Source organism: Panthera pardus, unplaced genomic scaffold (assembly GCF_024362965.1).
Source record: "Panthera pardus isolate Hobbes unplaced genomic scaffold, ASM2436296v1 HiC_scaffold_6, whole genome shotgun sequence".
NCBI lineage: Eukaryota > Metazoa > Chordata > Mammalia > Carnivora > Felidae > Panthera > Panthera pardus.
In genome coordinates this window covers 121,118,870-121,133,091 of record NW_026526991.1, presented here as the reverse complement: position 1 = coordinate 121,133,091, position 14,222 = coordinate 121,118,870, and the positions used below count along the sequence as shown (strand labels likewise).

The window sequence follows — 14,222 nt, the reverse complement described above, 5'->3', positions numbered from 1 at the left end:
GAGCAAAATACTACCTTTAATTCTTTAAAGGTAGAGTTTCACATTTTTTGTTATTTAGTGACTCTGCGTCTTTTGTGAATTGTCCTTTTTACATTTTTCTATGGCATTTATGTGTATATATGTTCAGTGATTTGTAAAAAAAATTAAACAGTGCTGAAAATGTAGAACATATTTATTTTACTCATTTTCCAAATTTTTGCTTTTGAAAGGTTTTTAAATTAATGTAGAAGCATTTCATATGTCAGTAGCTAAACCTGCTTTTTCCCTTTATAATTTTTGCTTTGTTTTTATATGTAGAAAAGAGTCTTTTCTTTTTAAAAGTTAAAGATTTCAAAAATACTGTCTTTCCATCCATTTAGGCTATTTTAATTATTATTTAACTCTTTAAAATAATCCATCTGGATTTTATTATATTTTGAATAATGTACTTTTGTTCAAGTTATTAACCAGTTTTTCTAGTACCAGTATTAGGTAATTTTAGTCTTTCCTTGCAAATTTGGAATCCCTTCCTTATCATATGCTAAATGTTTACATATAACTGAATCTTGTTCTACAGTTTCCTCTTGTTGTGTTGATCTATTAAAATCAGCCTCTCTCTTTTTAAATTTTTATTTATTTTAATGTTTATTTACTTTTGAGAGAGTGCAAGCAGAGGAGGGGCAGAGAGAGAGGGAGACTCAGAATCCCAAGCAGGCTCTGTGCTGGCAGTACAGAACCTGATGCGGGGCTCAAACTCGTGAATGTGGAGATCCACGACCTGAGCCGAAATCAAGACTCGGGCGCTCAACCAACTGAGCCACCCAGGCACCCTTTTCTTTTTTAAATCTTATTCCAAATTTTTATTTAAATTCCAGTTAGTTAACATACAGTGTAACATTAGTTTCAGATGTAGAATTTAGTTGCTCATCGCTTACATAGAAGCCTAGTGGTCATCAAAACAAGTGCCCTTCTTAATCCCTGTCACATATCTAATCCATCCCCCTACTGTCCTCCCCTCCAGTAACCCTCAGTTCTCTATAGTTAAGAGTCTGTTTCTCGGTTTGTCCCCCTCTTTTTTTTTTCTTGCCCCATGTGCATTTGTTTTGGTTCTTAAATTCCATATACGAGTGAAATCCTGTGGTGTTGGTCTTTCTCTGACTTACTTTGCTTAGCATAATACTCTCTAGCTCCATCCATATTATTGCAAATGGCAAGATGTTATTCTTTTTGATGACTAATATTCCATTGTGTGTATATGCCACATCTTTATCCACTTACCAGTTGATGGAAATTTGGGCTCTTTTCATAATTTGGCTATTGTTGATAATGCTGCTATAAACATTGGGGTGCATGTATATCCCTTAGAATCATTATTTTTGTTTCCTTTGGGTAAATACCTGGTAGGGCCAATTGCTGGATTATAGGGTAGCTCTATTTTTGTTTGTTTGTTTGTTTTTTAAGTTAAACCCCAGCGTGGGGCTTGAACTCAAGACCCTGAGATTGAGAGTGGGATACTGGATACTGACACCAGACTCCCCAGGGTACTTCTATTTTTTAACTTCTTGAGAAAACTCCATATTGTTTTCTGGAGTAAAATCAGCCTATCTCTTTAGTGAATATAATTGGACTGTTTTGATTCATATTTTACAGACTAGTGATATAATCTGTTCACAGTCTGTTTCCACTGAACACTTGCAATCCTCATGTCAGGATACCTTTCCTGATGTACCACATAGAACCAGAATTCTGTGTAATTCCATGATGATTTCTATATGTTTGTATTTTCATACATGTACATGTGCATACTTTACTCCCAAGCAGTTTCCACATTTTAAGAGTTTGTTTGTCTACCTTGTTGTTAGTCAGGGTTATTTACTATTAAATCATCCCATCTCTTGTAGAGTAAAACCCTTGAAGAATAAAACCCAGTATGGGAAGGAGAACATGAAGGATAAAAAGACTTCTTCATTAACTTTATGGGAGAAAAATATTGATACAGAACTTAAAGACCTGGGATCATTTGAACCTCATATTTATAAGTTATACTGTAATTTATACTTTCTTTAACTCTCATTACCCAATTGTGTATTCTAGTCTTGTTACAATTAGCTACTGTTGCTTGGTAAACCACCCCACAACTTGTAGTGGCTTATAACAAGCAGTGCTCAGCAGGAACAATTCATCTTGCTTCCACATGTTATTAGCTGGGTTTCCCTATGAGACTATATTCAGCTGGTGGCTGGCAGGGGTAGTGTAAGATAGGCTTTTTGTTTGTTTGCTTGTTTTTATTCTTTTGACATTTTAAGTCATTTTACTTTTACTAAATTATTCCAGCAAGGTAGTCTTATCCACATGTCTGGTGTTAGATGCTGCTGGCTATGGGCTGGGGTACTTCAGTTTTTCGCCACAGGGTCTCATTCTCTACTTCTCTATTCATTCTCAAGCTGTCTGTATCAGAAAGCTTGACGTGGTTACTTACATGGTGGCTGGAATCAAAGGGGCAAAGGTGGCAGCCATCTAAGACTTTTGTAAAGCTTTGGGCTCCTGAACTTGTACATCACTATGCACATTCTCTTGGCCAAAGCAAATCACAAAGCTAATGTAGGTTCATGGGGGGGTGGGGGCGGTGGAGAAGAGGACATGTTATCATGGGAGGAGCAGTGACATCCTGCTACAAAGAAACAGAGGCAGGATTCCTTGGTGGTCATTACTAAGATCTGTTGCAATGAAAACGTAACTCTATATCTTCTTTTATTTTTATTTTAAAATGTTTATTTTTGACAGAGAGAGCCAGTGCGAGTGGGGGAGGGGCAGAGAGAGAGAGGGAGACACAGAATCTGAAGCAGGCTCCAGGCTCTGAGTGGTCAGCACAGAGCCCCACACAGGGCTCAAACTCATGAACCCTGAGATCATGACCTGAGCCCAAGTCGGCTGCTTAACCCACTGAGCCACCCAGGCATCCTTAAAATGTAACTCTTTTTTTTTTTTCCAACTTTTTTTTTTTTTTTTTTTTTTTTTTTTTTTGGGGACAGAGAGAGACAGAGCATGAACGGGGGAGGGGCAGAGAGAGAGGGAGACACAGAATCGGAAACAGGCTCCAGGCTCCGAGCCATCAGCCCAGAGCCTGACGCGGGGCTCGAACTCATGGACCGCGAGATCGTGACCTGGCTGAAGTCGGACGCTTAACCGACTGCGCGACCCAGGCGCCCCAAAATGTAACTCTTTAAATAACAGTAAATTTTACTCCCGATCCTGATTCTTTCAATTCAGTTTCAATTCTTTCAATACAATTGAAAACAATTTGTTTAAATTTTTTGTCATTAAATAAAGTTGGTCTCCTAATGTGTAATTAATTTCTAATTTAATTGAATTCTTTTTATATTTAATTCATCAGTTTTAGTACTTTAAATTGAAAGTAGCACACCAAAACTTTAAATTATTAAAAACAATTTTTTAAAGTTTATTTTCGGAGAGAGAGAAAGTGCAAGTGGGGTAGGGCAGAGACAGAGGGACAGAGAGAATCTCAAGCAGGCTCCATGCTGTCAGTGTGGACTGAGGTCATGACCTGAGCCGAAATTAAGAATCGGACGCTTAACTGACAGAGCTACCCATGCACTCCTAAATTATTTTTGTTTGAGATAGCCGATTCATGCATTTTTCTGAATAAACCTAGGAAAAGATTTCTTAACCTGAGTTTCTGTGGCCTGGTTTCCAGTTTGTGGGCCATACAATTTAATGCATAGTGATGTAGAATCTGACACTATTCTAATGTGATAGTGTATGTCAAAGTGCTATGAAGTTTTAAAGTGCAATGTATAAAATATACCAAAAGTATTTGATGTTTTTTTGTTTTAAGTGTTTATTTATTTTGAGAGAGTTGAGGCGGGCGAAGGGAGAGAGGGAGAGAGAGAGAATCATAAATAGGGTCCATGCTCAGCACAGAGCCCAATGTGGGGCTTGGTCTCATGACTGTAGGGACCTGACCTGAGCTGAAATCCAGAGTCGGATGCTTAACCGACTGAGCTACTGAGGAACCCCTTTGGTGTTTTTAGGTAGAAAAAAATATAGGTTGCCTGATATTATAAATGTATCAAATAATTATAGACTTCAGTTGTTTACATATTATTTTAGGTTGGTCAAGAATAAGGGAGCTGAAATCACTTAAAATAATTTTTAACAGTGTTACTATACATCTTAATGTATAATAATAACTATTTTACTAGTATTGTTTATCAAATAATATGAATACAATCAAAGGAAGTAATGTTTTATTATTTGTCAAGTATTCATTAACATTTTGAGTTACTAAACAGAATTATCAAAGAATCTAATCTTTATATACATGGTTTATGATTTAAATTTAAATTGGATTTTATTTCTGTGCGTTTCTAGAAATATAAAGAAAAGGACAAACACAAACAAAAACACAAGAAGCAACCAGAGCCATCACCTGCATTGGTTCCTTCTTTGACTGTTACCACAGAAAAAGTAAGTTTTAACTGCCATATTTTGTTTTATATAATAACTAGTTATGTGCTGGCTTTTACCTTTAAGAAGTAATATCATTCTCAGTGTCCTGGTTCCCTTTAACTTTTCTTACCTCTTTAACCCTACGTTAAACACTTTAGGATTCCCATTTCTTAGTCTTTTATTTTACATTCTGTTTATACTCAGTTCTGAAAAATAGTAAGTAAGGCTAACAACTTGGGGGGCATCATTGAGATTAAGAATTTGGACTATAGAGTGGGCTTTGTTCACCTGTGATTTTGAATTCTGGCTTCACCACTGAGTGTTAATTAACCTCCTTGTAACTTTGTTTGATCATCTGTAAAATGGGTGAAATAATTATTGGAATTGAATAAGATAATATATGTAAAACAATTACAACAGCATCTGGTTCATAGGAAGTATTATAGTAAATGTTATATGTGCCTAATGTGAAAACAAGTGTGGACAGGGAAAGGTGCTGGGACATAATGAGCAAGGAGTGGGGAGAACCACAGAAGGTGATACTGGCCAAGGGGCCAATCACATAGGGCTGTGCAAACCAGTGCAAGGACTTGTTTTTTGAGTTTGACTCAAAAGCAAGCCATTGGAGCATACCATCTGACTTAGGTTTTATTAGGATCTCTGGCTGATTTGTTCTGGACAGACTAGAGAGTCAAGGATGGAAGCTGGGAAGCCCTTAGGAGATTATTATAATAATGCAGAGAGAGATGGTGGTAATAGTGGAGGTGGTGAGAGGTTATGAGAATTTGAATTTATTTAAATGTAGAACCCACGTAGCTTTCTCAGAAGATGAGACGTGTGAGAGAAAGAGAGGATCCAAAGAAGAGTCAAAGGGTGTTGGACCACATAACTAGAAAAATGCAATTGCTGTTAACAAAGATGGGAAAGACTGTGGGTGGGGTGTGGTAGGTTGAGGGCAAGATGAGGAATTCAGTTTTGGATATGGTATTAGCACTCTCTTGCTTCCAGAACAAATGTAGCAATTTAAAACAATATAAAAGTGTTATCTCCCTGTTCTGGAGGCTGGAAGACTGGTGGGCTCAGCTGGTTCCTCTGGATCTCTCAAAGCTGAAGTCAAGGTGTTGGCTGGCCTGGGTTCTAATCTGGGAGCAAGAGCTTCTAAGCTCATTCAAGTTGTTGATTTACAAAAAAAATTTTTTTAAATGTTTATTTATTTTTGAGAGAGAGACAGAGTATGAGTGAGGGAGGAGCAGAGAGAGAGGGAGACACAGAATCTGAAGTAGGCTCCAGGCTCTGAGCGGTCAGCACAGAGTACGACACGGGGCTCGAACTCACAAACTGCGAGATCATGACCTGAGCCAAAGTCGGACGCTTACCGACTGAGCCACCCAGGCACCCCCAAGTTGTTAATTTATGTCCATTTTATTTCTGGCTCTCAGCTGCGGTCTGCCCTTAGCTTCTAGAGGCTCTCTTCAGCCCTTACACATATGTCCATCCATCTCAGAGCCAGCACTAGCCTATTGAGTCCTTCCCATACTTGGGATCTCTCTGACTTCTTCTCTGCTGCACCTTTTCTGCTTCTGCCCACAGAAAGTTCTCTTCTTTTAAGGGTTCATGAGATTAGAATGGGTCTGCCTGAAAAATCCAGAATAATTTTCTTATTTTAAAGTCTGTAGCCTTACTTAAATTAGCAAAGACCCTTTTGCCATGTAACATAACTTATCACATGTTTTAGGGATTAGGATGTGGACATCCTGGCTGGGCTGTTTTGCCTACTTTAGGGTTGAAATATTTTTAGACACCCAGGTAGAAATGTTAATTAACCAGTGGCATGCATAGTGTAGCATTTGGAAAATAGGTCCAGACTATGGGTATAAATTTGGCAACTGTGTGCATAAAGAGTTTACGTAAAGCCATGAGAGTGGGTGCCAGTGGAGGAGTGAGTGCAGGTGGTGAGGACAGGAGGCCTTAGGACACCCTACGGCTGCCAGTATTGAAAGGTCTTGGAGCAGAGGTGAAACTAGCAAATAAGACTGAGAAGAGGGCCAGAGTTTGGAAGAACACCAAGAAGATGTGATTATGCTGGAAGTGAAGTTAAAGAAAAGGAAAAAAAAAAAAAAAAAGTTAACTGTGTCATAATAATATAAGGACTAGCTATCATATTTAGTTACATGGTAATCTGAAAGTTCTAGTTTGAACTTTCTAGAATGTTAAAAATGGAAACATACAATATTTTACACTTTGTCTTCTTTCACTCGGCATACTTTGAAATTCATCCATGTTGTGTGTATCAGTACGTTCTTTTTATTGCTGACTACTTTCTTTTTTTAATTTTTTTTAACGTTTATTTATTTTTGAGACAGAGAGAGACAGAGCATGAATGGGGAGGGTCAGAGAGAGGGAGGCACAGAATCTGAAACAGGCTCCAGGCTCTGAGCTGTCAGCACAGAGCCTGACGCGGGACTCGAACTCACGGACCGCGAGATCATGACCTGAGCCGAAGTCGGCCGCTCAACCGACTGAGCCACCCAGGCGCCCCAATTGCTGACTACTTTCTATTGTCTGGACATACCATAATGATTATCCATTCAGTAATTGATGGACATTCAGATTGTTTTCCAATTTTTGGCTATTAACAAAGCTACTAGGAATATAATACAAATCTTTATATGGACAGATTTTTCTTGCATAAATACCAAGGAATGGAATAGCTGGGTCACCTGGTGTAGCTTTAAGTTTTAAAGACACTATCAAACTATTTTCCAAAATAGTTGTACCATTCATTGATTCTGCCAGCAGTGTATCAGGGGTCTGTTCCTTTGCATTCTCTGCACTACTTGGTATGGTTTAATTTTGGCATTTCTAGTGGGTGTGGGGTACTTTCTCATTGAAGTTTCAGTTTGCATTTCTGTAATGATTAAATTATGTTGAATGTCTTTCCATGTGTGTATTTGCCGTTTCTTTATTTTCTTTGGTGAAGGTCTGCTCAGATCTGTTCATCACCTGTCTTTTTTTATTGACTTGGTTTGTTTTCTGCATTTTGTGAGACAACATGTGTTCTAGATGCAAGTCCCTTATCGGGTACATTATTTGCAGGTATTTTTCCCACTCTGGCTTAAGCAGACATTCTTCTTCTTCTTCTTTTTTTTTTTTTTAATGTTTATTCATTTTTAATAGAGACAGAACAGGAGCAGGGGGAGGGGCAGAGAGAGAGGGAGACACAGAATCCAAAGCAGGCTCCAGGCTCCAGCCCCAAGCTGTCAGCACAGAGCCCGACGCGGGGCTCGAACTTGTGAACTGCAAGATCATGACCTGAGCTGAAGTCAGATGGTAACTGACTAAGCCACTCAAGCGCTCCTTAAGCAGACATCTTAATTAAATGGTTAGTATATACATTTTTTTAATATGTTTTCTTCTAGAAGTTTTATATTTTCATCTTTCACATTTACCCTTTTGAGTTAATTTTTGCTTGTGTGACTTATATATCAGAGTCCACTTATTCGAATTATAGATACCCAGTTTTTCTGGATCACTTGTGAGACAGACTGTTCTTTCTCCACCGAATTGCCTTTACCCACATTTGTTGAATCCCACTTGACCATATACATATTGGTCTCTTTTTGGAATCTGTTCTCTGTTGATCTGTTTGTCTGCTTTTACATTTTTTAAAACTAGTATTCATTCATTCATTCATTCATTCATTCATTTATGTGCGCGAGTGCATGAGTGTGAGAGAGGAATGGAGAGGGAGGGAGGGAGGGAGGGACAGAGAGAGAGAGAGAGAGAGAGAGAGAGAGAGAGAGAGAGAGAGAGAGAGAGAGAGAGAGAGGGAATCTTAAGCAGACTCCATGCTCAACGCGCAGCCCAACGCGGGGTTTGATTCCCACAATGCTGGGATCATGACATGAGCAGAAATCAATTCTTGGACGCTCAACCGAATGAGCCACCTAGGTGCCCCTGTCTTTTACATTTAATACCACACTATCTTGATTACTGTAGCTTTGTAGTAACCAGTTAGGTCAGGTAGGATCCATTTTCCAACTTTGTTCTTCTCTTTCAAAGTCATTTTGACTATTCTAGGTTCAGTTTTTACGTGAGTTTTAGAATCAGATTGTCAAGTTGTTGAAATAAAACTGCCTGTATTTTGATTCAAACTGCATTGAATCTACAAATCATTTTGAGGGAGAATTAATGTCTTTAACAATATTGAGTCTTCTGATTCACGAACACAGTATATCTCTTTAATGTATTTTAATCTCAGTAACAAGTATACAGGTTTTATAAATCTTTTTTCAGCTCTGTTCCTAAATGTTTGATGTTTTTTGGTGCTTTTATAATCTTTTTTAAGGTGTAAATTTCTGATTGTTTCTTACTAGTGTATAGAAATACATTTTTGTAGTTTTGTATGTTTATGTGGTGTCCTGCAAACTTGCTGAAAATTCTTATTTCCAGTAGCGTATTGATTCCGTGGGATTTTCTTCATAGATGATCAGGCCAACCGCAAATAAGACAGTTGTACTTCATCCTTTCTGGTCTGGATGCCCCGTATTTCTTATTGTATTGTTAACTACAAGTGGTGAGAGTGAGCATCTTTGCTTTATTCTTGAAATTAGGGGGAAAGTAATCTTCTAACATTGTATATGATGTTGAAGTTTACTTCTGTTCCTAATTTGTGGAGTTTTTAATTGGCCATGGATGTTAGATTTTGTCAAATAATTTTTCTATATATTTTAATAGATACATTAATACAAAAATATTTTTTTTAATCTCTTAATATGATGAAGTACATTCATTGGTTGATTTTTTTTTTCCTGCTGTTAAGCCAGATAAATGCCACTTTGTCTTGATATATTACCAGTTGTGTACATTACTGAATTCAGATTTTTGAAATGTGAAGACATTTTTGCATCTGCATTCATGAGAGATACTGGCCTATAGTTTTTTTTTGTAGAATGTCTTTGGATTTGGTTAAAAAATAATGCTAGACTCAGAATGAGTTGCCAAATGTTCACTCTTGTTCAGTTTTCTGGAAGAGTTTGTCTAAATTTGGTATTATTTCTTAGTGTTTTATAGAGTTTCCTCTTTTTTTTTTTTTTTTTTTTTTAAGTTTATTTATTTTGAGAGGGGGTAGGTGGGGGGGAGGGAGTTGGGGAGAGGGAGAGAGAGAATTCCAAGCTGTCAGTGTGGAGCCTGATGTAGGGCTCAAACTCATGAACCATGAGATCATGACGTGAACCATGAGATCATGACGTGAACCATGAGATCATGATGTGAACCAAGATCAAGTCGGACGCTTAACTGACTGAGTCCCCTGGCTGCCTCTGGTAGAATTCTGAAGCCATCTGGGCATAGAGTTTTTCTTGGGAAGTTTTTTTAAAACTGTAATTCCATTTCTTTAATAGATAGAGAACTATTTAGGCTGTTCTTCTTGAGGTACTTTTGGCAGTTTGTATCTTTTTTTCTAATCCAGGCTGGATAGAGGTTTATGAATTTTATTGATCTTAAATTATTAGCTTTTGGAATCTGATTTTTTTTTTTCTTATGATCTTAAGGTTTTGTATTTTAGTTTTTAGTAGTTCTAGGTTTTTATTTCTGTTCTGATTTTATTTTTTTCCTTCCTACTGCTTGGTTTGGCTTTACTTCATTCTTTTTTTTCTAATTTTTTAAGGCATAAGATGATTTAATTTATTTGAGGTCTTTTTTTGATATAGCAGTTCAAAAAAATAAACTTAAAAAATTTTTTTTGACATTTATTTATTTTCAAGAGACAGAGTGTGAATGGGGGAGGGGCAGAGAGAGGGAGGGGGACAGAATCGGAAGCAGGCTCCGGGAAGCAGGCTCCGGGAAGCAGGCTCCGGGAAGCAGGCTCCCGGCAGTGCAGAGCCCAATGCACAACTCGAGGCTCAAATCCACTAACCGTGAGGTCATGACCTGAACTGAAGTCAGATGCTTACCCGACTGAGCCACCCAGGCACTCCCCCCCCAAAAATAATAAACTTTTAAATTAATTTTTTAGATTTTTTAAATTTTTAGTAAGAATGGAATCATACTTTCTAGTGTAGAATCTACAAATAATACCTGTTTTGCACTGACATTTTTATAAAAGAACTTTGGAAGTTTCCATGAATAAAAATTAAGGAATAGATAAATGGATAGATTTAAATGCTGTGTGGGTGGGGAAATTTTGCCTTGCAGTCTAGTGGCAGACAAATCGCTCTTTTCTTTTTTTTAATGCAGCTTATTTGAATTTAAATCAAAACAAAAGCGGTTCATCCGTTTTTTTTCTCATCCCCCAGTGCCTCCCTTGCCTCTGACAATACCCACATTTATTTTTTAGAGCAGTTTTAGAATCGGCAGCAAAATTGAGTGGAAATTACAGAGATTTCCAATGTACCCTCTGTCCCATATTCATCTTCCTCCACTATCAGAGTGATAAATTTATTATAATATGTGAATCTACACTGAAACACCATTATTGCCCAAAGTCCATAGTTGATATTGGGGTTCACTCTTTGGTTCTGTGAGTAACTATTTGAGGACACGTATCCATCACTATAGTATCCTACAAAACTTTTACTCCCCTGAAACTTCTCAGTGTTCTGCCAATTTATTTCTCCTTCCTTTCAAACCCCAACAACCAGTAGTCTTTTTAGTGGTCGCCGTAGTTCAACTTTTTCAAAATGTCATATAAAATTGGAATCACACAGTGTGTAGCTTATTCAGATTGACTTCTTTCATGTAGTTTTATGCTTTAAAGTTTCCTCCATGTCTTTTTCTTAATATTTTTAAGATGTTATTTTTTTTAGAGTAGTTGCAGGTCCAGAGCAAAATTGAGAGGAAGGTACTAGGATATCCCGTATATCCCTTTTTTCCCTATTCCCACACATATATAGCCTCCCCTGTTATCAACATCCTTCAAAAAAGTGGTAAATTTGTTACTGCTGGTGAACCTACATTGACTCTTAATTATCACCCAAAGTTCATAGTTGATGTTAGGATTCACTCTTGGTGTTGTGTGTTCTATGGGTTGGACAAATGTATGGTGACACACGTATCCACTATGATAGGATCATACAGCATAGTTTCACTGCCCTAAAAAGTCCTGTTTTCCAGCTATTCATCCCTCCCACCCTCTCTAGCCCCTGGCAACCACTGATCTTTTCACCGTGTCCATAATTTTGACTTTTTCAAAATGTCGTAAGTTGGAATCATAGTATGTAGCCTTTTTGGACTGGCTTTTTTCACTTAATAATATGAATGTAAGATTCTTCTATATCTTTTTGAGGCTTGATAACTGATTTCTTTCTAGGACTGAATAATAAGCCATTGACTGGATATACCAGTTTGTTTATCCAAAAGGACATCTCGGTTGCTTCCAGGTTTTGGCAATTATGAGTAAAGCTGCTATAAACATCTGTGTGCAGGTTTTTGTGTCGATGTAATTTTTCACTTCTTCTGGGTAAATACCAAGGAATGTAATTGTGGGATAATACGGTGTAGGAGTATGTTTAATTTTGTAGGAAACAGCCGAACTGTTTTCTAAAGTGGCTGAATCATTTGGCATTTCCAACAATGAGTTGAGAGTTCCTTTTTCTCTACATTCTCTCCAGCGTCTGGTACTATTGGTTTTTTGGATATTGGCCATCCTAATAGGTGTAGAGTAGCATGTCATTGTTTAAATTTTCATTTCTCTGCTGCCATAGGATGTGGAGTTTCTTTTCTTGTGCTTACTTGCTATCTGTATATCGTCTTTGGTGAGGTTTCAGAATTTCTGGTCCTTTTAAAAATCAGTTCATTTGCTATTGTTTTATGAAGGATTCTTTATATATTTTAGATAAGTCTTCTTATCAGGTATGTCCCTTTTTTTTATAAGTGTATTTATTTGTTTTGAGAGAGAGTGCATGCACGTGCACAAGTGTGAGAGGGGTAGGGAGAGAGGAGAGAGAGAATCCCAAGCAGGTTCTGTGCTGTCAGCACAGGGCCTGACACCGGGCTTAATGCCACAGACTATGAGATCACAGCCTGAGCTGAAACCAAGAGTCAGACGCTTAACTGACTGAGCCTCCCAGGCACCCCCCTTTTTTTTTATTTTGAGTACAGTTGACACACTATGTTAGATTAGTTTCAGCTGTACAACATAGTGATTCAACAACTCTATATATCATGTTATGCTCACCACAAGTGTAGTTACCATCTATCACCATATAATAGTCACGAAAATGCCATCGACTGTATGCCCTATGCTGTATCTTTTAACTCCTATAACTTATTCTTTCCATAATTGGAAGCGTGTGTTTCCCACTCTCCTTTATGCATTTTGCTCATCCCCCCATACCCTTCTTCTCTTGCAACCATCATTTTGTTCCTTGTATTCATTAGGTCTGATTCTGCTTTTTGCTTGTTGATTCATTTGTTTTTTAGATTCTACACGTAAGGAAATCATATGGTATTTGTATTTGTCTGACTTATTTCACTTAGTGTAATACCCTAGGTTAATTCCTGTTGCAAATGGCAAGATCTCATCCTTTTATATGGCTGCATAATACTCCGTTGTGTATTCCATCCCATTCCATATATATATAATCACATCTTCTTTATTCGGCCATCAGTGGACGCTTGCTAGCTTCTGTACTTTGGCTACTGTAAATAAAGCTGCTGTAAGAATAGAATGTGCATGTGTCTTTTCAGATTAGTGTTTTTGTTTTCTTTGGGTAGCAAATACCCAGTAGTGGAATTATTGGATCATATGGTATTTCTATTTTTATATTTTTTTGAGGAATAGAAAACTTTTATTGCATGTAAATAAAAGGGTTATTTAGTTATCTTCTGAATTCTATTTTTAGTTTGTCAGGGAACTTCCATACTATCTTCCACTGTGGCTGTAACAATTTACATTCTTAACAACAGTGCACAAAGATCCCTTTCTTGCCACATCTTTGTCAACACTTGTTGTTTATCGTCTTTTTGATTTTAGCCATTCTGATGGGTGTGAGGTGATAACTATTTTGATTTGCATATTTCTCACGATTAGTGATATTTGGCATCTTTTCATGTGTCTGTCTGCCATCTGTATGTCTTCTTTTAAAAATGTTTATTCAGGTCCTCTTGTCCACTTTGCAGTCACTTTTATTTTGTGTTCAGTTGTATAAATTCTTAACATATTTTGGATATTAACGCTTTGTCAGATATATCATTGACAGATACCTACTCTTTTTTTTTTTTTTTTTTTAATGTTTATTTATTTTTGAGAGAGAGTGTGAGCAGGGGAGGGGCAGAGAGAGAGGGGGACAGAGGATCCGAAGCAGGCTCTGCACCGATAGCAGTGAGCCTGATGCAGGGATGGAGCTCAGGAACCATAAGACGATGACCCTAGCTGAAGTCAGAAGCTCAACCGACTGAGCCACCCCTCTGATCCAGCAGATACCTACTCTTCCGCAGTGGGTTGCCTTTTTGTTTTGTTGATGATTTCCTTTGCTGTGCAAAACTTTTATTTTGATGTAGCCCTGACAGTTTATTTTTTCTTTTATTTTCCTTGTCTGGGGAGACATATTTAGAAAAGTGTTTCTATGGCCAGTGTTAAAGATGTTTTTCGTCTAGGTTTTTGTCCTGGTTTCAGGTCTCACATTTAGGCTTATTTTTAGGTATGGTGTAAGAAAGTGGTCCAGTTTCATCCTTTTGCATGTCACTGTCCAGTTTCAGCACCATTTATTGAAGCGACTTTCTTTTCCCGTTGTATGTATATTCTTGACTTCCTTTGTCATGGAGTTAATTGA

At 37.6% G+C, this 14,222-nt stretch overlaps 1 protein-coding gene across 16 annotated transcripts in view; it reads left to right on the top strand.

Moving 5' to 3' along the window:
- The window catches only part of MLLT10 (MLLT10 histone lysine methyltransferase DOT1L cofactor), a 237,019-nt gene that overhangs the window by 136,747 nt on the left and 86,050 nt on the right, over window positions 1-14,222 (top strand). For all 16 annotated transcript variants that reach the window (XM_053894995.1, XM_019460585.2, XM_019460596.2 and 13 more), the window contains one exon: window positions 4,372-4,467. In XM_053894995.1, the coding sequence (XP_053750970.1) occupies window positions 4,372-4,467 (96 nt within the window). The remainder of the gene's footprint in view (window positions 1-4,371; window positions 4,468-14,222) is intronic.